Genomic DNA, 22671 nt, shown 5'->3' on the forward strand with positions numbered 1-22671 from the left:
ACGGGAGGTCTCCGCCCCCGCCCGCCTCTCGCGAGAGCGCCGCCTCTTCCCGGAGCGCGCAGGGCTGGTAAACAGAGCGGCGGGCGGCGGGCGCCCCCCCGGGAAGGCGAGGCGGGGCCGGGCGGGGCTCTCGGGGGCTTCCCGGGCGCGGCCAGGCGGAGGGGGGGGCAGCCGGGGGCGAGCCGGGCGAGCGGGGGTCCGAGGGGGGGGCGGGGGTGGCAGAGAGAGGCAGGAACGGGCGATGCCCCCCCCCACCGGCCCTTCCGGCTCAGGCGGCGCCGGCCACTCCCCGGGCGGGGCTGCTGGAGGAGGAGGAGGAGGGTGGGGGAGGGCAGCGCCCCCTCCCCCCTTGCCGACCCCGCAGGACGCCCGCTTCTTTCGCCGCGCTCCGCGTTGGGCTTCGGGAAGTCTCCCGGGCGGGGGTCCACAGAGGGGGGGGGACAGGCTGGGTGCCCCCGGCCTCGACGCAAGGCTGGAGGGGAGGAATGGGAGGAGGGAGGGTCAGTCCAAAGCAAAGAGGGGACCCCTGGCCCAAGAGACCCCCCCCATCGCAGCAGAAGGAGAAGGCCGCGATGGACCCCCCCCCCCGGCGTCGGGCGCTTTGCTGAGACGCGAGGGTGGTCCAGATGATCTCGGAGGGGGAGGGGAGGCACCACCTGGGCAAGTGGAGTGTCCGGGGAAGGTGCAGGTGAGCCGCTAAGGGACAGTCCGCCTCCGGCCTCTTCAGGAAGGCCACAGAAGGGCGGGGGGGGGGGGGAGGCGATTATGCAATTCCCAGCCACTCCCCCTGAAGCGCCTGGATGGCCGGGTCGAGCGCAGCCCCCTGCGGGCAGGCCCACCACCAACCTGCCTCCTTGCCGCTGGAGCAGCCTTTGGGGCTGAGCAAGGAGCCCTGCCCACTGGGGCTTGCACCCAACCTGGGGACCGGGGGGGGGGGGCTGTCTTTAGAGGAGCTGCCGCTGTTCCTGAGGGCTGTGGAAGTGGGGCCGTGGGGCCAGAACAGAGGCCTGGGAGGGAGGGGCGGCTGCTGGCCGAGGGTGGGCGATTGGGCTGCTGGCATCAGATGCCCACCGGTTCTTTCCCCTGCTGTGATTGGCCTTTGCCAGCAGATGCCGCATCTGAATTTTGGAACATCTCCCTAAGGGGGGGCCTTGCGCCTCAGCGCACCGGGGCCTTCTCTCTGGAGGGAAGGATTGAGATACAGGCTGTCCTCGTTAGCAACCGCAATTGGAACCAACAACTCTGTCATTAAGCAAAGCGGTTGCTAAGGGAAACTGCGACTGCATTTATGATCTGACTTTAACTTTCATTTGTTTTACAGACCATGACGGTCGTAAATAGAGGGATTTGATGCAAACTTTTTTCCCCCCATTGCTGTCATAACTGCAAATGGTCATTGTGTGAGGCAGTCGTTGTGAGGACTGCTGTAAGCCCTCCCAAGGGCCGGAGAGAAGTCTGGTTTGGACTGCACAGTGGAGGAAACCTCCCTGGGACGGGCCTGGGCGTCCCCAGTGCCCAGAATGGCTGCCCCAACTCAGTGACAGTTGGCGCTCCCTTCCATGAGACGTTTGGCCACGTTGCAGTGCCTTTGAATTGGGGAGTCTGTGTGCGAATCCAGCCAGTTGCGGCTTAATACTCCGTACATGGTTTAGCATGAGGAGTGGAAGGCCTCCTTTGGCCTGGCTGCCCTGTAGACCCCCTGGCAGCCACCCTGCCAGGCTCCAAGGGAGCTTGTCGGGTGTCCAGGGTTCTAGTGCCCGGCCCACCAGGTGCCCCTCAGTGGAGGAGGCCAGGCGGGAAGAGGCGGTTCCAGCCCTGAATTCTAGAAGGGGCAGTGCTGATCCTGACTCTTAGGGGGGGGGAGGGAACACGCAGACTACTGAAAAGCAGGGAGCAACTTGGGCGGGGGGGCACCGCATAGGCTCCGGCCTTTGTACAGGGGTGTTTTGACCGCCTGCCAAAGGGCCGGTGCAGCTGGGGGCCAGGCAGGGCCTGCTTCAGGGCTGACCCTTCCCTGGGCCTGTAGGCTAATCGGAGGGGCCTTCGGAATCAGCACAAGGGAGGGAGTTTTTGATGCAGCGCAGCAGAGTGGGCAGGAAAGGTCCAGGGGGCTCCAGGAGGGGGCTACCTGAGCTGACGGGTGGTCCTATCTGTGGCGGAGTCTCCCCACCTCCCTCCCTCCCTCCCTCAACTGGGCTGGCACTGGGAGATCTTTTTTGCCCGTCAGCAGTTCTTCGCCACGTTCTCTGGAGGTCCTCTGGGCTCCTGGCATGCCAGAGCTGAATGCCAGCCTCTGTTCTGCGCGTGGGCAGCAGGCGGCGGGGTTGGGCTGAGGGTGCTGGGGATGACGGGTGCGTGATCTTCGTGAGTTCATACGGACGAGGAGGTGGGGCACGGGTGAGAGCTGCCTAGCAGGATAAGCAGTGCTGCTAGTCCCTGGTGGGGCTGAGAACCTGGCTGGTCTGTCAGGCACCTCCCTGCCTGAGAGTGAGCTGGGGGGAGAAGAGGCAGCCCCTTTCCTTGCGTGACGGGCACTGCCACCTTTTCCTAGGAGCTCCGGCTGCCCCCCCTCCCTGCTTCAGGATGCGACCCAGGCACCTCCTGCCAGCCGCTGCGGCCCTCATCCTGCCAGTCTGCCTGCTGTGGGAGCTGCCAGCCGTAAAGGGCTACATCCACGCGGTGAGCTGCCCCCACCCAGCACAGCCCGGGGTCCTTGGTTGAGCCCCCCCTTTCCCTGCCACCTTCTGAAATGCTGGCTCTCACCACTAGAGGGCGCTTGGACCATGGCAAGGCCCTTGCAGAGCTCAGCCGGCAAGATGGCCTCCGGGTGGCTGGGCTGGGGCCGGTTTGCCGCCGGGGGGGGGTTACTCCCCTGCCACGAAGGGGCTGGTTGGCGCCCAAAGCTGCACCTGCCTGAACAGCTGGCACCCTGCAAACTACAGAGAAGAAAGAGATTGCAGCAATGGGGGTTGAGGGGGCGTCCCAAGGACGACTCCGTGGGGCTGCTGAGTGGGTGGAAGGGGCCCACGGCTGCAGCCAGCACACCTGAAGGGTGGCTGGACGTGCTCCCTCTCTGGCCGCCCCTTTCACTCTCTCCTCCCTCCTCAGGTGTCGGACCATAACACCAGCATGGACTTCTCTGACCTGCCGGCTGTTTTCGGCTACCCACTGTCCCAGGGGGGACTCGTGGTGGGTATCTGGGCAGCTAGAGAGCTGCCCCTTCCCTCCCTGCCCCCCTCCCTGCCTCCCTCTGAGCTGCCTGCCTCCCCCGCAGGGTCTCCTGGTGGAAGCCAGGCCGGCCAATGCCTGCCTGCCCCTCCAGGCGCCTCCGTCCAACAGCAGCGTCTTCGTCGCCCTCGTCCGACGCTTCAACTGCAGCTTTGATGTCAAGGTGAGGAGCCGGGGGAAGGCGGGTCCCTTCGCCAGAGTCCCAGGCCAGGGAGATGTGGGCAGAGCCTGGGGGCGTCGGCTTGTGGAGAAGAGGTGCTGGGGGAGCTGTCTCAGCCCCCCCCCCCATGTCTCCTGGCAGGTCTACCATGCTCAGCAAGCCGGGTTCCTGGCCGTCATTGTCCATAACGTCGGCTCAGATGATCTGCTCAACATGGTCTGGGAGGACGGTGAGTGGAGGCAGGCGGCTTCACTTGGGGCCTTCGGGGGTCCCTCCGGCCCCTTCCCACCTGACCGTCCCCCTTCCTTCTCCAGACCAGCTGCGCAGGCGCATCACGGTCCCGTCCGTCTTCACCGGCGAAACAGCAGCCACCTACCTGCGAAGCCTCTTCACCTACGAGAGAGGGTAGGCCCCGTGGCACAGGAGGAGGCAGGGGGCCCCCAGGATGAACGCCCTCCCCACCACCGGCCTGACACTGGCCTCCCAGCCCGTGTGGAAGCGCGAGGGCTCGGCGCGGGGTTCCGACGTCAGAAGAATGGGCAAAGGACAAAGGCAGACGGCACTCGGGCGGACTCAGCCGCCGCGGCTGCAACGTAAAACTGAGAAAAATGTGCAGATGCGAAGGGATGTGTGGCTTCCTGCAGCCTGGGGTCTTCTGGCCGGGGTGGTGGTATTGAGTGGTGTAGTTTGTGAAAGGAGCCGTTTCAGTTCCTGCCGCTCCGAGCGTCGTCATCCTCTGCCTCTACGCACCATGGCCTCCATTCCTTTGAGGAAGGGGCTCCCCTCCTCACCCTCCTTGCACCCTTTATGGGAAGCCCCCCCCCAACCGCAGGGCCTGGCCACGGGTAGGCCTCTCTGATGCAGCCGGGACTGTTTTTCCCGAGGCTGGATCTGCTTGGGACTCTTTCCAGGAGGGGGGGAGGGGATCTCTGGTCCCCCGGGGGCCTAACGCTTCTCCCCCCCTTCCTCTGCAGGGGCCACGTCGTCCTGATGCCCGAGTACATCTTCCCGCTGGGCTACTACCTCATCCCCTTCACAGGCGTGGTGGGCGTGGTGATTGCCGTGATGTGCACCATCCTGGTGAGGGATCACCGGGGTCTGGCAGGGAGAGGGGCCCAAGGGGGGGAGCTCAGTTTCTGGCTCAGTAAAGCTCGGGGCGCCCCGTGCAGCTGGCCTGGGTCAGGGGGAACGGTGCTGGGAGGAAGCGCTGAGCTGCTCCTGTCGGCTCCTCGGTCCCAGAGATGTTGGCTTCCGCTCTGCTTTCCCCGGGTTTGGAGAATAGCCCCGTTAGCGTGTGTGCGCGTGTTCAGACCCCCCTCCCCATAAGACCTGAATCTGGGAAAGCTGCTCCTATGCGGCAGATTGTTCGGTGTGTCCAACATCGGAAGAGGATGCGGAAGGACCGGTTGTCCAAGGAGCAGCTGAAAAAGATCCCCGTGCACAAGTACAAGAAAGGTGAGGGGGGGGCGGGGACCTGCCTTCCTCCACTCACCTTGGGCACCCAAAATAACCCCTTGGGGGGCTGAGGGGAATTTGGCTACCCAGGCAGAGTGGAGCCCACCTGGCTCCTCTCTGGCCCCCCCCTCCCCTCCCCTCCCCTGCACTTTCTTCCCTTTTCAAGCCTGGGGGAGCGGTTGGTGTGTTCCAGGCTTCTGCCTCAAGGGGGCTGCAGAGAGAGGCCTGTCCCATCCTGGGTAGGGGAGGACTGGGAGCTGGGATAGTCCCCTCCTCAAGCTGACCACTTTTGTGTGCCAGCCTCTTATCTTGGGCCCAGCAATCCTTGGTATGGCTGCCGCGGAGGGGGGGGCGGGGGAGGTGAGTGGGCTTTGAGCAAGCATCAGCCTGCCTGGAGGGCCTTTTTTGCCCCCAGCGCCCAGCTCCGTCCTCTGCCTCGCTTAATTCGGGCCACCGGCAACGCCCGTTCCCCAGCTGTGGAAGACCTTCCGTGGAGCCGGGCCGGGGGAAGCCCCCACCGCCGGGCGTTTCCTGCCGGCCTTGCAGCAGCAACAGCAGCGGCTGGAGCTTCCTGGCCGGAGACCGCCCGAGCGCCGCCCGCCTTGGCCGGGGAGGAGGGCCGGGGGCTCCGCTGCTGCTGCTGCTCCGTGCCGGCCGCCTCCGCCCCTCCCGTCCCCGCTCTCCCTGCCTCCCGAGCACCGCCGGCCCGGGAGGCCCCGCCCGATCTCGGCCCGGGCCGGCGAGGCAGCGGGAGGGCTGCGGCCGCCGCCCCTCGGGCCACCGGGGAGCAGCGGGGGCGGCGCCGGGCCTTTCCGGGCGGGGGCCGCGGCGTCGGGCAGGAAGGAAGCGGCGGCCGCCCAGCGCAGCGCAGCTCTTGCCTTATAAGGCCGGGCGCGCGGCTCTTTGGCAGCTCCGCCGAGGCGCCCTCCGACCGCTTCCCTTCGCGGGCGCTGCGAGCCGCCCAGCCCGGCTTCCTGTTTTCGTGGCCCGCGGATCCGCGCGCCCACGTGCGTGGAAGGGCGGCGGGCGGGGATCGCGGCGCTTCGCCTGCCCTGCCTCGTTTAGGGCAGCAGCTGCCCGGGACCCCCACGCTCTCCTGGGAAGGAGGGGGCCGGCCCGCTTGCGCCAGTCGCGGGCCACCGGGGGGCGAGCGCTGGGGGGCTGACGCACCCCGTCTTCTCCTCCCAGGGGACGAGTATGACGTCTGCGCCATCTGCCTGGAAGAGTACGAAGATGGGGAGCGGCTGCGAGTCCTGCCGTGCTCCCACGGTGAGCCGTGGCTGAGGGCTGGCCGTCGGTCTGCGCGAGGGGGCGGCTCTGCGTCCAGCCTGGCCGGAGGTTGCTGGGCATCGGCTGAGGACCCGTGGCCTGGCTGGGAAGGATGCAGTGGAGGAAGGGGGTGACCCTGGACCCCTTTGTTCCCCCCCTTCAGCCTATCACTGCAAGTGTGTGGACCCGTGGCTGACCCAGACCAAGAAGACGTGCCCGGTTTGCAAGCAGCGGGTGATCCGCTCCCCGGACGACTCTGACTCGGAAGGGGAATTGGGCACCGACCCAACTGTGCCCGGCCAGAGTGAGGGGGGGGCACCGGACTTAGGGCACGAGGAGGAAGAGGATGACGATTCGGAGCGCACTCCCTTGTTGCGCCCCTCGCCCAGCACAGCTGTGGGGCCCCCCTGCTTTGGCAGCATGGGCCAGTTGGTCCCCTCCAGCCCCCAGGGGCTCCTGGCGGAGGGTGGGGAGGAGCTGCCCCCCAGCCTTCACTTGCAGAGCCAGCTGCTCGTCTAGCCCACCGCCCCAGCTCTGGTGGTTTGTTGCCCCACCTCCTGGGGGCTGGCAAAGCCCCTCCTCTCAGTGCAGGTGGGAAAGGCTGCAGAAGAGTCCTTTTGCACCCGGTCCGGCTTGCAGGCCTTGTAACTTTGCAGGGCTGGTGCAAGGTCCTAGTTCTTGCCCGCTCCCCCCTGGGCGTGGAGTGGAAGATGGGAGGTCGTCATGGCGCAAGAGAAGCAGCAGAGTGGCCAGGTCCTCCCAGCCCCCCCCCAAGCCTGGCAGGATGCTTGGCAAGGCGGAGCAGCATCCTGGGTGCCAGACGCCCTTCTTTGGGCTGTTCCCCAGCCCTTCCACAAGCAGTGTTCTTGCGGGGGGGGGGGGGGGGAGGGAGACAATCCAGGCCCCCTCCTGCACTTCTGTGTGCACTGCCAAGTGGGAGGGCCTGGAGCAGCTTCCTAACAGCCTGGGGGACGGGTAGGGGGTCCTGAACCTTCACTGCGCAGGCTTGGCTTCCTCTGTGCTTCCTTGGCTGGACCAGTTGTGTGCCAACCCAGCCCTTTCCCCCCAGGGAGCAGCTGGTCAGAAAAGGGGGTGAGAAACAAACCCCCCCCCACCAAGTCTCCTCACCATGCTGCTGCCACCCGGTCTTCTGCTAAACACCAGAGGGGTTTTTACTTTTAGCGACTTTCAGCTGATTGGGCAGATTCTGCCAAAGGACAGCGGGGGAGGGCACAGCAAGGGCGAAGGGAAGGAGCAGGCAGCCCTCCACTCAATAAAAATACAATTTACATTGTGTTGAATCTTTTTTTTTTAGCAATAATGAACCAGATGAAACTTTCCGAACTTGGAGAGAAAGCCCTCCATGGGGGGGGGGGACAGAAGTGAACATGGGAGGAAAGGTGGGGCCTGTGGCCACACACCTGGCTGGGCTGCTTATTTGGGAGAAGCAATGGCTGCTGGACTGCTGCGAGGTCAACAGCAGAGAGAAGCCCCCCCCCCAGGAACGCCACCCAAGCAGCTCCTGGTGCCAGGGAACTCAACACCTCTGGCTCCTTGCTGGGGCCGTCTCTGCTCAGCACCCCCCTTCTTTGAACTGACCACAGAGAGGGAGTGACCTGTTCGGCAGCCAGGGGCTGCAGGGCAGCTGCCCCATTGTCTGCGGGAACAAGCAGGCTTCTGTCGCAGCCCAATGGCTTCACCATTGTTTTCCCCACAGAAACCGGGCCTGCTCTCTGGGCCTTGGGGGGTGGGCAGGTCCGAGGGGACGGAGAGGGGGGCACGCTCGCTGCTTTCAGAGAAACTCCGTGTTAGAATTCAATTTTTATTTTTTCTTGTTCCAATATAGTTTTCTTCGTCAAAAAAGCTACACCTTGTAACAACCAGAAAATTTGGCAGCAATAAGGATTTGTGGTAGAAAAAAATGGCAAAAAAGAAATTGAGGGCAGAAGGGGGGGTTGGGCAGAGTGGGGACATTAGAAAAAAACAGGAGAAGCGGAGGAAGGAGAGGCCGTGAGCAGGAAAAGTTGGAATAAGCGGCGATCGTGTGCCGGGGTTGGTCCCGCAGCGGCCAGGCCGGGCGCCCCGGGCGGTCGCTGCCATCTTGGACATCCTCACACCGTTCCATCAGTAGTACCACAGATGGGACCAGAAGGCAGGTCAATACTGCGACCGCCGCAAGTGGTTAGCCATCTCGTAACATTTCTTGTTGATGCAGCCGCCGTGGACGCCCTCCTTGCCCATGACGAGCACGATTGCTGCGGGGGAGGAAGAGAGAAAAGTGGTCAGTGGCAAAGCCAGGCAAAGGGGGGGGGCAAGAGCTTCCCTCCCCCCAAGGGGAACCCTCTGCCAAATATGGAATGGGGGGGTCAGCGATTATGGCGGGGATTAAAGAAATTGGGCAGACAGGAAGATTAGAAAGTCATTCCATTTAGAGACCTAGATACAGGCTGTTGGGCACCTGTGGGTCTGGAATGGGGCAGTTGAAAGGGTGGGTGGGCCAAGGGGCTCTAGCCGGCTACAGTGGACGGGATGCCCCCCACCCGAAGGGAACATTCTGGGTCTGGATGGCCCATGCTCCTCTAACCTCCCCCCCCCATGGGCTGGTCTTCAGCCAGATTTATGGCCCTTCTGGGCCTGAAGACTGCCTTATCTGTGGCGGGGTGGGGGAGGGGGCTAGTTGAAGCCACAGCTGTCCGCTCCCCTGACCCCCCCCCAGTGGCCCAGGAGCCCCTCCCAGCTGCCCGGGCAGGGAAGGAATGCGGCCCCTCCCAGCAGGGAAAGTTGGGCAGCTGCGAGCACCCCTCCCCCTCCGTGACTCACTCTTGTTGGTCATGGCCGCGGTGATGTTGTAGGTGGGGGCCCCGCCGGTGCTCTTTGTCCGCAGGTCCATGGTGCTCTCCCCGTCCATGTGCAGGCTGTCCCGGATGACGGAGCACTTCTGCCCGCCCAGCGTCAGCCCGTTCACGAAGAGGTTGCTGCGGTCCTTCCCCACCAGCACGCTCACTTCCGCGGGCTGCAGGAGGGAACCAGGCGGGGCTCAGTCGCCGAGGCTGCCGCCCCCCCCCCGGGCTCCCTGCAACCCGGGGGGGCTTAGGGGAACCGGAGACCCCCGGAGCCTCCAGCCCGGCTGGCCTCCGCCCAAGGCGGCTCCACTTCCTCAGCCGGGCCTTCCCCTTGCCGGGAAGCAGAAGCAGCCCAGGCTGGGCGGGCGGGTAACGTTTCGGGCTCCAGGAAAGAGCCCCAAAGGCCCGGAAGCCCCCCAACTCTCCCTGGGGGGGCAGCCCCCCCAGCGGACCCGGTCCCAGACGGATCGCCGCCCCCCGCGCCCCCCCTCTACCCGGAAGCAGGACCCCCCCGTCGGAAGCAGCGGCTTCCTGCCTTGCGCTGCCCCAGACTCGCGCCCGACACAAAGCGCCCCTCCGGGCTGCCGGGACGGAGGGCGGACAGCTGGCGGGCGGGCGGCGATCGGGCTTCCCCTCCAGCGGCCGCGGGGCCGGGAAGGGCGGCCCGGAAGTGCAAGGCAAAGGCCCGCGCGGAACCGGCCCTCCCGCCCCGAGCGAGCGCGGCTTTGGGTCGGGGGGAGCTCGGCGGGCCTGCAGGGCCCCATCCGGATGGAGCAAAGAAGGGCGGAGGGGGGCGGAAACCCCCCCCCCACACGGCGGGACTTCCCGGAGAGGAGGCCCGCTTCCCGCTCCCCCCCCGCGGCCCTGGGGGAGCCAGGCCGTCCAGCTGTCCGGCCCGGGACCCCCGCCAGGCCCCTCTCCGCCCGGTGGCGAGGCCGGACTCGGGCTGCACCCTCCCCGCCGCGGCTCGTAGCTGCAGAGTCGCCCGAGAAGCGGAGACCGCGGCGCTTCCGGCCTCCCCTCCCCCCGGCCGCCCTTCCGCTAGGCCGGGTGGGGGAGCCTCCCGGCCGCCCTTTCCGCGGCTGGCGCCGCCCGGGGGGAGAGGGCCGCGGGGCTCCCCGGCTCCTCCGCCGCCCCGTCGCGCGGAGGCCGGGCACAGGCGCCCCTCGAGGGCCGAGCCGCGGGCCTGGGGACGTGGCACCGGGGGGAGGGGAGGCCCGATTCGCCCCGTCCCGGGGAGCGCCCTCCGGGCCCGCCGGGCGGCAGCGGAAGCGGCGAGGGGCGCCACATGCCCGCGGGGGCGGGGCGGAGAGGGGCGCGGCGGGGAAGTGGCTCCGGGGGCGCCTCCCGCCCTCCGCGCGCCCCCCGCCCGCTCGAGTCGCTTCCTCCGGCGCGAAGGCCCCGCCGCCCCCCGCCGCGCCGGGCCGGGCTCCGGGTCGAGGCTTCCCGGCGGAGGCGCGGGCGGCGCCGGGCACAAAGGCGGAGGCGGCGGAAGAGGAAGCGGACGCCCGCCGGGCCGCTCACCGTGATGCCGGCGAAGGTCTTGCCCGGGGCGGCGGCCCAGACGGAGGGCGCGTCCTTGTAGCCCACGATGGCCGCGTCCTGGCAGGTGTTGTCCGCCATCAGGCTGTCGATGTAGCAGCTCCAGCCGCTCATGGCCGCAGCGACGCGCACACGGCTGGGGCGCCGGAGGAGCGGGGCGAGGCGGCGGGGCCGGGCGGAGGCGGCGGCGGAGGCGCGGGGCCGGCGGGGGTCGCCGCGGGGCTTTCCAGGCGCGCCGAGCGAGGCGTCGGGGAGCAGCTCGGGAGCGGACTGCGCCGAGGACTGGAGGAGGCGAGCGCCCGACCAGGAGGACGAGGAGGAGGAGGAGGAGGAAGCGGGGGGCGGGGCCGCGCAGGCGCTCCTCCCCTTCATTCCTGGCGCTCCTCGGCGCGGGCGAGCGCGGCAACGGGGGGAGGGGAGGGGGAGGGGGCGCCAGCGTCTCCGAGTACAAAGGGGGACCCCCGGCTCCCCCTCCCCGTCGCGGACTGGCGGCGGAGGGGCGAAAGGCCCCAGCTCCGGAAGGGGAGGGGGCCGGGGCGGTCGCGGGCCTGCGGAGGGCGCACGAGCCGTCCGCTTCTCCCGCGGCCGCGGGGGGGCGCGCAGGCCCACGCGTGTCTCGCCTCGCGCACGTGTCAGGGTGACGTCGGAACTGGTTTTCCCGCCCGCCCCATCTTGGCTCACCCCGGTTGCCCGAACGGAAGCGGGAGGGGGGTTGCCCGGCGTTGCGGAAAGGTGCCCGGAGGCGGAAGGCGGGGAAGGCGGCGGGCGCCCAGGCAAAGTTTCACCTTCTCTGTCGTGGGGGACGGGCCGGCACCGCCAGAGCTTCCCGCCGGGGGGGGGGGCGTGTGAGGGGAGCGCCTGGGAGGCTGCAAGGAGCATCCTTTACGGAGGTCGCTGGCCAGAAAGGCGCTCTGGCTGGTGTGACCCCCACCCACTTCCTCTGGGTCAGCCCCACTTGCGGCTGCCCCTTTCAGCTTCTTTTCGGGAAGCTGAGAAAAGGCTTGGTTGGGGGGGGTTGTTTCCACCTTCTGCCAGGGGAACCCCCTCCCCAGCCTTTGAGTGGAGGGCACCAGTTGGAGAAGGCTGCTCAGACCCTCAGCCGGGCAGAAGGAACCGCGAGAGGCAGCTGCTTTGTCTGGCACTGCTGGGCTGGTCCCGGCTGGCTGGCGAAGGTCCTCCCCACGCAATTCGGGGGGCACTTTGTTGCCAGCCTGGAGGCTTCATGGAGCCCTGAGCTCGCCTGGGTGGCATGTCAGAGATTGCCTGCAGCCCCTCTGGTCCCCCTCTGCTAATCTGGGTGAAGTTTCTGCAGCACCAGAATCCCCGGGTTAGGCCTTCCCGTGACCCAGGCGCCCCACTTCATTATCTAAGATGTCGAGGCCAGCGCCCCCCTTGCCCCCTCGACTGCCTACCTACCTGAGGAAACCACAGTGGGCCATCACCCCTGCCAGCGGCCTGGGCAGTCCTAAGTCTGGCGTCCTTGTGCGCCCTGAGCTGGTTGTCGTCTTGCAGATGTTTGATGACCCAAACTAGGTAACATCCTCAGAACTAGCATTGACATTTTCTATCACTGATGATGTTACCCAGCTGGGTCATAAAAGGTCTGCTGGGGGAGGGGGACGCAGCTCAAAGAGCAGCAAGGAGCCCTTGGTTCAACCCTAAGCTACATGTTGTTGTCAGCTGCGAAGTCGTGTCCGACCCATCGCGACCCTATGGACAACGTTCCTCCAGGCCTTCCTGTCTTCCACCATCTTCTGGAGTCCATTTAAGCTCAGGCCTCCTGCTTCAGTGACTCCATCCAGCCACCTCCTTCTCTGTCGTCCTCTTCTTCTCTCGCCCTCAACCTTTCCCAGCATGAGGCTCTTCTCCAGTGAGTCCTTCCTTCTCATTAGGTGGCCAAAGGATTTGAGTTTTAGCTTCAGGATCTGGCCTTCTAAAGAGCAGTCAGGGTTGATCTCCTCTACGACTGACCGGTTTGATCGCCTTGCGGTCCAAGGGACTCGCAGGAGTCTTCTCCAGCACCAGAGTTCAAAGGCCTCCATTCTTTGGCGCTCAGCCTTTCTTATGGTCCAACTTTCACTGCCATACATTGCTACTGGGAAGACCGTAGCTTTGACTATACGCACTTTTGTTGACAGGGTGATGTCTCTGCTTTTTAGTGTGCTGTCGAGATTTGCCATGGCTTTCCTCCCCAGGAGCGTCTTTTAATTTCTTGGCTACAGTCCCCATCTGCGGTGATCTTGGAGCCCAGGAAAATAAAATCTGTCACTACCTCCATTTCTTCCCCATCTATTTGCCAGGAATTGAGAGGGCTGGATGCCATGATCTTGGTTTTCTTAATGTTAAGTTTCAACCCAACTTTTGCACTCTCCTTCTTCACCCGCAACAAGAGGCTCTTTAGTTCTTCTTCACTTTCTGCCATTAGAGTGGTATTATCTGCATATCTTAGGTTGTTGATATTTCTTCCGGCAATCTTAATTCCAACTTTTGATTCATCTAGCCCTGCCTTTCTCATGATGTGCTCTGCATATAAGTTAAATAGGCAGGGCGACAGTATACAGCCTTGCCGGACTCCTTTCCCAATTTTGAACCAATCAGTGGTTCCGTGTCCAGTTCTCACTGTTGCTTCTTGACCCGCATATAGGTTTCTCAAGAGACAAATAAGATGGTCTGGTACTCCCATCTCTTTAAGAACTTGCCACAGTTTGTTATGATCCACACAATCAAAGGCTTTAGCATAGTCAATGAAGCAGAAGTAGACGTTTTTCTGGAACTCCCTAGCTTTCTCCATGAAGCTAAGCTACATACATTCCCCTTTATCGGCAGTCTTAACATTACAAGGTGTCCGAACTGGACGTGATCCTGGCTTTATGAAGAAATGGTGACTGAGCAAACCTGGTTAGGGGGAAGCCTGACTGCAGCCTGGCATGTTTGTTCTCTGGGTACAAGACGGTTGTGCCCATCCAGGCAAGAGGGCTGCAACCTTCAACGGCGAGGTTTGCCTCTGGGCCCTGAGGGCCCTCCTGGGGTGCAGTTCTGGACTTTTCCACCAAGTCTTGCTGGAAGTGAATAGCATCGTTCACAAAATGTTGCCTCCTAGATAAAAACCACAAGTTGCTGCACTCGGTGGGTGTGTCAGAGGCACACTTCCGTTTAGCTGCTTAGCTTCGGAGCAGCATTTCAAAATGTCAAAACCCAACAGCCCCCCCACTGGAGGCGAAGGTGGAGGCACCCCTTCCCGCAGCCCTTCAATCTGCTGATGCCCATTTGCCCTTAAACAGCCTTGGCCAGCTGGAGAAGGGCGCGGTGGGCACTGAGGCGGTGGCAGCAGGAAAGAGGCCGACTCTGCCCCTCTCTGGCTGACAGGCTGGCCCCACTGCTGGCTGACAGCCCCATTCCCCAGCCTGCTGGTGCTGGACTGCCTGGGTTCAAATCCTGGTGTTTGGCGAGGCTGCCGGAGACTGGCCTCGTTGCTGGAAAAGGGGGGGGGAGGAGAGGACCCAGAACTTGAGCAGGCCAGGAAGTGGACTGGGGGATACGGGGAGTCCTGACCCCAGAGGAGCAGCTGCAACTGCTGCAGTGGCGTCCTAGCAACGGGGGGGGGGCTGAGATGTCACAATGGGGCTAGGATCGGGGCACAGCTGATCCTGGGAGGCTTCACGTGCAGGTCTGGAGGGCTGCTGGGAGGGGCAGCCGAAAGGGGGAAGAAGAGCGGAACCGCCAAGGACCACAAAGCCCAGCAGGTGAGTGTTGCAAGGGACCGGATGGAGCCTCGGAAGGGGGCCAAAGAAAGGGAACAAATCGCCAGGTCAGCCTCTGAAGCGGCTCCTTCTAGAAAGTGGCAGATTGAATCACGCAGGAACTTTTGACGTGCCTGTGGTTGGTTTGCTTAGAAGAGCCGGCGGGAGTGGGTGGGTGTTGGCACCGAGTCATGGGCTGCCTGCCTGGGTCTTGAGTCTTAAGAGCACGTGGAGCCCCTGCTCGGGAGGCACAGCGGCAGCCAGCAGCCCAAAATAAACTAATGCAGCTCTTTTTAACTGAAGAAAGGAAGCCAAAAGCAAAAATCCAGTACGAAATAAGAGGGAGACAAAGGCGCGCAAACAGCCGGCCAGGCAGGGAGCATCAATTAAATGTTCAGTTTTGGGGGAAAACCCCGCCCCGTTTCTCTGTCCTCGGATTTTAGGCACTTGGGGAACTCGGTCACCAAACTAAGTTTCAATAGCCACATACAGAAGGGGGGGATGAGATGCGCCCCAAAGCTTGCAACCCGGAAGCGCCCACGGGGGGAGTTGACCCAGGCAGGCGATGCCAGGGCAGAGGCCCAGGGCACGGGCCCCGTTGCTCCAGGCAGGAGCCGAATGGCTGGGCAAGGGGCTTTGCTGGTGCGGCACCGGCTGCCCCCTAGCGGTGGGTGCCGGGAAGCATGGGGCGGGGCTCCCGGGCACTTTGCTCCTCCCAGGCCTGGGCAGCATCTCCGTCTGGTTCTTTGCCAGATGTCAGAGGCTCAGCGACTTTTTGGGTAATGCCTGAGGGGGTCGGGCACAGGGTGGGCTGGGCCCCCTCACCGTCGCTTGCCCCATCTTGCCCGCCTGACTGGGGCTGCCCTGGTTGAGCCGGCCAGGTCAGCCGATGCGGCTTTCTTCAGCGGCAAGGGTGGGGGGAGACTCCCTCTGACCATCCCCCCAGCCCAAGTTAGCACTAAAATCTCCCCCAATTTCAGGAGCAGGTGCCACGGAGCGACCCCCTGCCTAGTGAGGAAACATTGCCGTCCGTCATCTTTCGCCAAACCGGCTGGATGCCAGGGAGGGTTATAAGAATTACCTTTATTTAACTGGTTTTTTAGAGCGGTCCAGTCTTAAAGGACTCAACAGTTCATTCGTGTGAGGTAACTGAGTCCTTCGGGAGATAGGGCAGGATATAAGTCCCAATAATAAATAAATAAATAAATAAACATAATTTGAAAAAGCTGAAATAAAAAATGTAACATACAAAACGATATTGCGCTCGTAAGTGAAGGCCTCTCGTAATGGAATTGTCCTGCTCTGCTTCGGCACCCTTCAGCCTCTCTTTTGGGGGGGGGGCTGGGGAGATCCCCATAGATGTGAGCTGTGCCCCGAGGCCCAGAATGGATCCCAACCGGGGAAAACGAAGGGGGGGCTCACTTGATGGGGGAGGCATGAAAGGGGCCCTGGCCTTCTGGTCAAGACCAAGCTGAACAGGTGCCAGCAGGAACAGGGCGATGCTGTGGGGGGGGGGGCAATAAGAGGAATACAGACTCCTGAGATCCACTCCCAGTTTGCAATTCTGCAACTTGGCCGGAGCATTGTGAATTTGCCCAATCCAGAAGACCCCCCCCCAAAATGTCCCCCCAGCAGTACCGTCAATCCAAGCCGAAGCCCTTCAAGATGGGGGCAGAACTACCCGACCCCCCAAGTTTTTCCCCCTGCCCCCCTTTCCTTTGCCTTCTCAGCCCCAGCCAGGCGGAAGTGCGGCCGGTGCAGCTGCCCCCTCGCTCTACCGGCTGCCCCATCCACGGAGGGGCGGGGGGGCATTCCGGGGTGAAAGCTGAGCGGCTGCGGGCTCCTCAAGTTGCCGCCTGTCCTTTCAGCGGCTGCTTGGAGGGACCCGGCGACCTTTAGCGGGGCTAAATTTAGGCCAAGACGCTGGCCGGGCGCCCAGGGACCGGCGCGAAGTGGCCGGACGGCAGCGGCGGGACGTGGACCGGGCGCCCGGGGCCTGCACTCCCGGCCGGTGGGGCCGGAGCAGCCTTGGCCCTACGAGGAGCCCACCGGCCCGGCCGAGGCGGCCGCCCTTCCCCGCCCGAGGCCGAGCGGGGCTGGCTCCGCCGCGCTGCCGCCTCCCCCGACGCCCCGCGGGCCTCGGCTGACCCCCAGCAGGGCAGCCCTGCGCAGGGCCGGCGCCGGTCCGTCCTTTGCCGACGGTCCCTAAGCCGCGGCCACGGGGGCGGGCCTGGCGGAGCACATAAAGGCCGCCGGCCGGTCCCGGTTACCGCCGCCACTGCCAGCAGCTCCGGTGCCGCCAGCCCCGATCCCGCCCAAGTGAGCCCCAGAGCGGAGGGGTGGGGGGCGAGGAGGGGCAGCCCTGCGGGGTCTCCAGCGGGGGGGGTGAATAGCTGGACAGGGACCGGCCCCCACCCCTGTTCTCCAGGGGGAGCGGGGGGGCGGGGAGAGCGTAATTCCTGGCTGTGCGGACATCATTTGGGAGCCACCCAGGGAAAGCCCCCCCCGTCCTTGGATCCCCGTTTCTGGCCTCTCCAGGGTGTGGGTCAGCCTGTAGGTCTTCCACATCCCCCAGTGGGGCTTTTCCGGAGCCGCCGCCTCCGCCTTTGGGGCCACCACAGAGACCCTCCAGCGGGGCCCTTGGGGACCGGCAGCTGCCCCTGGGGGTTTCCCTGGCTGGGCAGGAGGAAAGGCTATTTTCAGTCCTGGCAGCTGTGCTGTCCACCCGAAGCCCCCAGCCGGCTCCAGGCTCTGCAGAAACGGGGTTGGGGGTTGGGTGGGCAGCTGAAGGGGCTGGACCCGCACTCACGCCCTCCCTCGCCCCACAGGATGTCCATCCAGAAGATCCATGCCCGTGAAATCCTCGACTCCCGGGGGAACCCGACGGTGGAGGTGGACCTGCACACGGCCAAAGGTAACCGGAAGGGCCGGGGCGGACGGGTGGCTGCCCCTGCTTGCGAAAGGTGGGCCTGGGGCCTGCTGACCCTGTCTCTGTCGGGCAGGTCGCTTCCGAGCTGCGGTGCCCAGCGGGGCTTCCACCGGCATCTATGAAGCCCTGGAGCTGCGGGATGGAGACAAAACCAGGTACCTGGGCAAAGGTAAGGGGGGAAAGGGGAGGGGCCGAGATTCCCCTCTCCAAAGCGTCTGCGGGGCTGGGCAGCCCCCACCCTTGGGGGAGAACGAACGCAGGGTGGGGGGCAGAGGAAGGAAGAAGGGAACCGCGACTCTTGACAGGATGAAGCTGCCTTATCAGGGGAGGCAGTAGGAAGACGGGGGGGGGGACTGGTGCCCGCTCGGTGGGCATCCCCTGCCCGTTCTCCCTGGCAGAAACAGCGTTTGCCCTCCGCTTGGTGTGGGACATCCTTCCCTTTGCCTGGCCCTCCTGCCTGCTCCTGGGGGGCAGTCTCTCCCGCTGACCCCCCCTCTTAATGCTGGTTGCTTGTCCCCCAGGGGTGTTGAAGGCCGTGGAGCACATCAACAAGACAATCGCCCCCGCCCTGATTGAGAAGGTGAGTTGGGAGGGCGGGGGAGGAACCATGCCAGTCTTGGGCAGCAGCCCTGCCTGGGTGGGGGGTTCTTGGAGTGTCCCCCCCCAAAGACTCTGCTGCCTCCCTCCAAGGCCTCACCTGCTCAGGCGCTCCGCCTTGGCTCCCCGACTGTTCTAAAGAAGTGCCGCCCTCAGAGCTGCCCTTGTGGATTGGGGGGGGGGGAAATGACCGTTGTCATTCCAGACGGGCTCTTTGTCTGCCAGGAGAATGTCTTTTAGGTGATGGTGTATGGTTCCAGTCGCCTCGAAAGGACCGTTTTGCTAAATTTTAAGGACAAAACAGGGAGCATCTTTTTTTGTGGCTCCACATTTGGTGTTTCCAGAAGATAATCCATTTTTCTTTCCCTGGCAGAAAATTAGTGTTGTTGAGCAGGAAAAGATTGACCGGTTCATGATTGAATTGGACGGAACGGAGAACAAATGTAAGCATAGCCCCCCCCTTAGCCCCCCTTCACCGAGAGGCTGGGCTGGGCTGGGCTCACCTGTGACCCTTTTGCCTTCACAGCCAAGTTTGGGGCCAATGCCATCCTGGGGGTCTCCCTTGCCGTCTGCAAGGCTGGGGCGGCTGAAAAAGGGGTCCCCCTCTACCGCCACATCGCGGACCTTGCTGGGAACAAGGAGCTGATCCTGCCGGTGCCGGTGAGTGGCCCAGCCAGGAGGAAGGGGGGCTCAGCGGCCTCAGCTAATGGGGCTCCTGCAAGGCCTGAGCTTCTCCAGGCCTTTCTGGGGGCGGGAAGGCTTCACAGGGGATCTTCCGTGGGTAGACCCAGGGGTCAGCACCTGCTTCCTCCCCCCCCCCACCAGGCTTTCAACGTGATCAACGGGGGATCCCACGCCGGGAACAAGCTGGCCATGCAGGAGTTCATGATCCTGCCGGTGGGGGCCAGCACCTTCAAGGAGGCCATGCGGGTCGGGGCCGAGGTCTACCACAATCTGAAAGCTGTGATCAAGAACAAGTATGGAAAGGACGCCACCAACGTGGGGGATGAAGGCGGCTTCGCCCCCAACATCCTGGAGAACAATGAAGGTGAGGGGGCTGCGGGGTGGTGGTGGTTTATGTGGAGACAGCCGCTCCCCCCACAGGACAGGCTGCTGTCAGCTGGACGCTGCTGTCACCTCCATCCCCAAGGATTGTTTCACACCCCCCCACCCCTTGGCCTTTGCGTGCCAGAGCGGAATTACCTCGTGGGCTGTAACTGGAGCCTTGGCGGGGCAGGCCTGCAAGCTGGGTGGGGGAGAAATGTCCAAGAGAGGATCAAGGGGGGGCATTCCCCTGCCTTTCTCCTGCCCTTTCACCCAGGGGGCACATAGAAAAGATTTCACCCATAAAACAAGATCCCTAAAAACAATTCATGTTTTGTAACATTACAAAAAAGTTAAATTTCTAAAAATAAGCCACATTCCATTAGAAAAAAGTCTAATGTAAACCAGGGGTGTGCAACTTTAAGACCTGTGGACTTCAGCTCCCAGCTGGGGAATTCTGGGAGTTGAAGTCCACAGGCCTTAAGGTTGCACAGCCGATTTAAACAATCAAAATTAGGAAAGCCTTTGCCGGAGCAAAGTAGGTGGAGAAAGAGGAAGTCCATTTTTCCCCCTGGGTTTCAATTAGGCCAGGGTGACAGAATCCTAGAGCTGGGAGGGTTCCCAGAGGTCATGAAGCCCACCCCACTGTGTCAGCAAGGATTCAGCTGAAAGCATCCCTGACAGCCTCCGGTGGGCACATCCTGAAGGGGATTAAACCTCCCCCATCGTGGAATCACCGTCATAATCATCTGCAGAATGAGGGACACCCCCCCACACACACAAACCGTCTTGAATAGACCAGCTCCGTCTGCCCTCAATTCCGTCAGCCCTTCTTTATCTTGCTGAGCAAAACGTCCAGGGATACTTTGTCGAAGACTTTGCTCAAACTAAGACAGGCTGTGCCAGCAGCATCTCCGCCCTCTAGCAAGGAGGTCAGTCGCAAGGAATTAAGGAAGGTCACCACGCCTGCCCCATTTGCCCTTGGCAAAACCCCCTGCTCCTTGGAAACCCCTCTCCCCTCTCCTATGCTGGACCGGCTGGCCGATGCCCAGAGCCCCCCCTGCCCTGCATCTTGGAGGTTTGTTATCCCTGGGACTCTGGGGCGCCCCTGCTCCCCGGGATGCCATGAGCAACTTCTTGGCGCCTCGGGTGCAACTAATCCGGTCCTGGGAAGCTGAACAATGTTCAAAGCCTTTATGCCCCGATCAACTTTCTGTTCCGCTGCAGCCCTTGAAACTCAACCCCGGGGCTGGAGAAATTGACCAGCTCTGCCTTGGGTTCGTCTCCCCCAGATATTCAACACAGCAATTGGTCTCGTTCCTGTTACGCCCTTTGCTTTGGGGGAAGCGACCTTAGGCAAAGCACAAGCAAATGAGCCACCCAAGGGACGCAAAGGGCACACACACACGCACAGATCCCTGTTGCTCTCCATGCTGCTCTGCGCTTGCTCCATACCTTCCATTGGTCCTCCAGAACTCCCCCCCCCGCGCATTCTGTGGGCTTGGCACCCTCTAACCAGGACCTGCTCGTTCTCCCCTTTCCTCCTGGCCTGTTCACACACCCTCTGCCATTCAATCTGCACACTTTCCTGACATTTTGGATGCAGGCCACATTCCTCCAGCGGAATTGCTGTCCTCTCCGCTCCCTCCCTAAGAAGCCCCTTTTGCAGGGCACTGGGCTTGCTTTTCCGCCTCACTGGACTTTCTCAGACTTAGCTTCTACTTAACAAACAAGGTGGGAGCCTTCTCTTCCGCAGAGGAATTTTTGCTTTTGTTCAAACACACAACAATCCAACCCATTCTCAACCAACAACACAGCACCTACATACAAAAGCATATACAATCACATCTTGAGACGACACATCTTTAATATCAGCGGCACACAACAATCCCTCATGGATTTACTGACGCTACTGTAAAACGACCAGGAGCACGTGGCACGCCTTGTCCATTTCTCGCTGGCAGTGAACCACTCGCCCCCTTCCTTGGGTTTCTTCCTGCCCATCTGCCCCCCCTCCCCAAAAGGCACTCCAGAACTGCTGCTGCAGTTTGTACTCATTTGTACTCATTCCTTTCACCACGTGGAAACCCTCCTGTTTCAAAACCCAACTGACCTTTTGCCTCTTAGAAGAGGGGGCTTGTGGGGGGCCCCGGGGCCCCTCTGAGCTCCTCTCACAGACGCTTCATTACCGCACTAGGGAACACCGTCAGGGCATCGATACCTTAGCTAGTTCAGGTAAAGAAACGTCTGCAAGGAAGCAGCCGGGCTCCGGGAGCACCCGGCAGGGTCCCAGATTCAGCCTCCTCTTGGAATTCAGCCATCGGCCGAAAGGCGGCAGCCGGCGCCCACTGGCCCGAGTTGCACAAACAGGCGGGGGGGGTTTCATCCGATCCAGAGCCCCCGCTTTTCTCATAGTAGGAGGGGCTTGTTTTGCTGAGCCAGCGGCTTCCCCTGCCCCCTGCAGCCCTGGAGCTGCTCAAGAGCGCCATCGAGAAGGCGGGCTACCCGGACAAGATAGTCATCGGGATGGACGTGGCCGCCTCCGAGTTCTTCCGCAAAGGCAAATACGACCTGGACTTCAAGTCTCCCGACGACCCCAACCGCTACATCTCCGGGGAGAAGCTGGGGGAGCTTTACCAGAGCTTCATCAAGAACTACCCGGGTGAGTAGGGGGCTGTTTGGGGCGCTCGGCCTGTCAACGCGTTGGGGTGCGACTCCCCGACACGCTTGGGACTCCTCGTTGCAGTGGTCTCCATCGAGGACCCCTTTGACCAGGACGACTGGGAGACCTGGAAGAAGTTCCTGACTCAGGTGCAGATCCAGATTGTGGGGGACGACCTGACGGTGACCAACCCCAAGCGGATCCAGCAGGCGGTGGAGCAGAAGGCCTGCAACTGCCTCCTCCTCAAGGTCAACCAGATCGGCTCCGTCACCGAGTCCATCCAGGCGTGAGTTGCTTGCTGGTGTGGTGGGTGGCGAGACAAGCTGAAGGCTCAGTCCCCTGGGCAAGTGGGATGGGGGGGTCCTCTCCCAGGGGGCCCTTGCCTGCTTTAAGTGCTTCCTTTTCTTGGCTTCCAGCTGCAAGCTGGCCCAGAGCAACGGCTGGGGGGTCATGGTCAGCCACCGCTCTGGAGAGACCGAGGACACCTTCATCGCTGACCTGGTGGTGGGGCTCTGCACTGGACAGGTGAGAGACCAGCCGCCCCTCCGCCCTCACCTTCCAGCGCCCCCCTGGGGGACTCAGCCTCCTCCTAAAGCGATCCCTCCCTTTGTAGATCAAAACCGGAGCCCCCTGCCGCTCGGAGCGCCTGGCCAAATACAACCAGCTGATGAGGTGAGGAGAGCAGATTCCCCACCCAACGCCAACCTATCCTCTTCGTGTGTGTGTGTGTGTGTGTGTGTGTGTGTGTGTGTGTGTGTGTGCGCGTGTCTGCTGCTAATGACCGGCGGCCTCTCTGCCTTTCCACAGGATCGAGGAAGAGCTGGGTGACAAAGCGCAGTTCGCTGGGCGCAAATTCCGGCACCCTCTGGCCAAGTGAGAGCTCCAGAGCGAGAAAACCTCCCGCCTGCCTGCCAAAACGGACCCCAACCCCAGTGGGGGGCCTCCGAGGCCTCGTCTCTGTCTCTTATCACCTCTAGAAGATCTGTGGAATCGCCCGAACTCCACCCTGGGGGGCTGAATAGAAAGGCTGCTGTGCCAACTACTTTGCCTGTGTGTGTCGTTCTTGAGAAAAGCTGACTAGGCTCTCCCCCCGCCCGCTGTGCCCGCTTCCCTGGCATGCCTCTCAGACCTGCCTAAGGGCCCCACATTCAGAATCCCCACTGCCAGCAGACAGGAGGGCAGCTGAGTCAGACCCACAGCCC

At 63.1% G+C, this 22671-nt stretch overlaps 3 protein-coding genes across 7 annotated transcripts; 2 read left to right on the forward strand and 1 right to left on the reverse strand.

Annotated features, from left to right (window-relative positions):
* Positions 1–31: 31 nt before the first annotated feature.
* Positions 32–7403, forward strand: RNF167 (ring finger protein 167). Of its 5 annotated transcripts, none has more exons than XM_083378459.1 (10): positions 32–67; positions 2552–2679; positions 3109–3189; positions 3275–3391; positions 3530–3617; positions 3703–3793; positions 4363–4468; positions 4750–4843; positions 6032–6112; positions 6276–7403. In XM_083378459.1, exons 2-10 carry the CDS (start codon positions 2584–2586, stop codon positions 6629–6631), a joined length of 1110 nt encoding a protein of 369 aa, XP_083234585.1. In that variant the 5' UTR covers positions 32–67; positions 2552–2583; the 3' UTR covers positions 6632–7403. The 5 variants fall into 5 exon arrangements, with proteins under 5 accessions (XP_083234585.1, XP_083234584.1, XP_083234582.1 ...); XM_083378458.1 differs by lacking the exon at positions 32–67 and adding an exon at positions 306–688; XM_083378456.1 differs by lacking the exon at positions 32–67 and adding an exon at positions 432–688 and having other exon boundaries at positions 1322–2679.
* A 517-nt stretch (positions 7404–7920) lies between these two features.
* On the reverse strand, positions 7921–10784 carry PFN1 (profilin 1). The gene is made up of 3 exons (XM_083378640.1): positions 10480–10784; positions 8933–9125; positions 7921–8367 (listed from the first exon to the last, which is right to left on the reverse strand). The coding sequence occupies exons 1-3, from the start codon at positions 10609–10611 to the stop codon at positions 8270–8272; spliced, it is 423 nt and encodes a 140-aa protein (XP_083234766.1). The 5' UTR covers positions 10612–10784; the 3' UTR covers positions 7921–8269.
* A 5615-nt stretch (positions 10785–16399) lies between these two features.
* On the forward strand, positions 16400–22532 carry ENO3 (enolase 3). The gene is made up of 12 exons (XM_083378636.1): positions 16400–16556; positions 17066–17151; positions 17240–17335; positions 17688–17746; positions 18137–18206; positions 18290–18423; positions 18589–18811; positions 21272–21469; positions 21554–21755; positions 21886–21994; positions 22083–22141; positions 22277–22532. The coding sequence occupies exons 2-12, from the start codon at positions 17067–17069 to the stop codon at positions 22344–22346; spliced, it is 1305 nt and encodes a 434-aa protein (XP_083234762.1). The 5' UTR covers positions 16400–16556; position 17066; the 3' UTR covers positions 22347–22532.
* The last annotated feature ends 139 nt before the right edge of the window (positions 22533–22671 follow it).

This window comes from Vipera ursinii, assembly GCF_947247035.1.
Source record: "Vipera ursinii genome assembly, chromosome: Z".
Classification (NCBI taxonomy): Eukaryota; Metazoa; Chordata; class Lepidosauria; order Squamata; family Viperidae; genus Vipera; species Vipera ursinii.

What these genes read in the sequence shown, in the direction of transcription:
- RNF167 (XM_083378459.1), top strand. Translation starts at nt 2,584, where the DNA reads ATGCGACCCAGGCACCTCCTGCCAGCCGCTGCGGCCCTCATCCTGCCA. An exon ending in TGTCCCAGGGGGGACTCGTG is followed by an intron (nt 3,190 to 3,274) that starts GTGGGTATCTGG and finishes CCTCCCCCGCAG; the next exon opens with GGTCTCCTGGTGGAAGCCAG. An exon ending in AGTCCTGCCGTGCTCCCACG is followed by an intron (nt 6,113 to 6,275) that starts GTGAGCCGTGGC and finishes CCCCCCCTTCAG; the next exon opens with CCTATCACTGCAAGTGTGTG.
- PFN1 (XM_083378640.1), bottom strand. Translation starts at nt 10,611, where the DNA reads ATGAGCGGCTGGAGCTGCTACATCGACAGCCTGATGGCGGACAACACC. An exon ending in AGACCTTCGCCGGCATCACG is followed by an intron (nt 9,126 to 10,479) that starts GTGAGCGGCCCG and finishes TCCCTCCTGCAG; the next exon opens with CCCGCGGAAGTGAGCGTGCT. An exon ending in CGCGGCCATGACCAACAAGA is followed by an intron (nt 8,368 to 8,932) that starts GTGAGTCACGGA and finishes CCTCCCCCGCAG; the next exon opens with CAATCGTGCTCGTCATGGGC.
- ENO3 (XM_083378636.1), top strand. Translation starts at nt 17,067, where the DNA reads ATGTCCATCCAGAAGATCCATGCCCGTGAAATCCTCGACTCCCGGGGG. An exon ending in GGACGGAACGGAGAACAAAT is followed by an intron (nt 18,207 to 18,289) that starts GTAAGCATAGCC and finishes TTGCCTTCACAG; the next exon opens with CCAAGTTTGGGGCCAATGCC. An exon ending in CTTCATCAAGAACTACCCGG is followed by an intron (nt 21,470 to 21,553) that starts GTGAGTAGGGGG and finishes TCCTCGTTGCAG; the next exon opens with TGGTCTCCATCGAGGACCCC.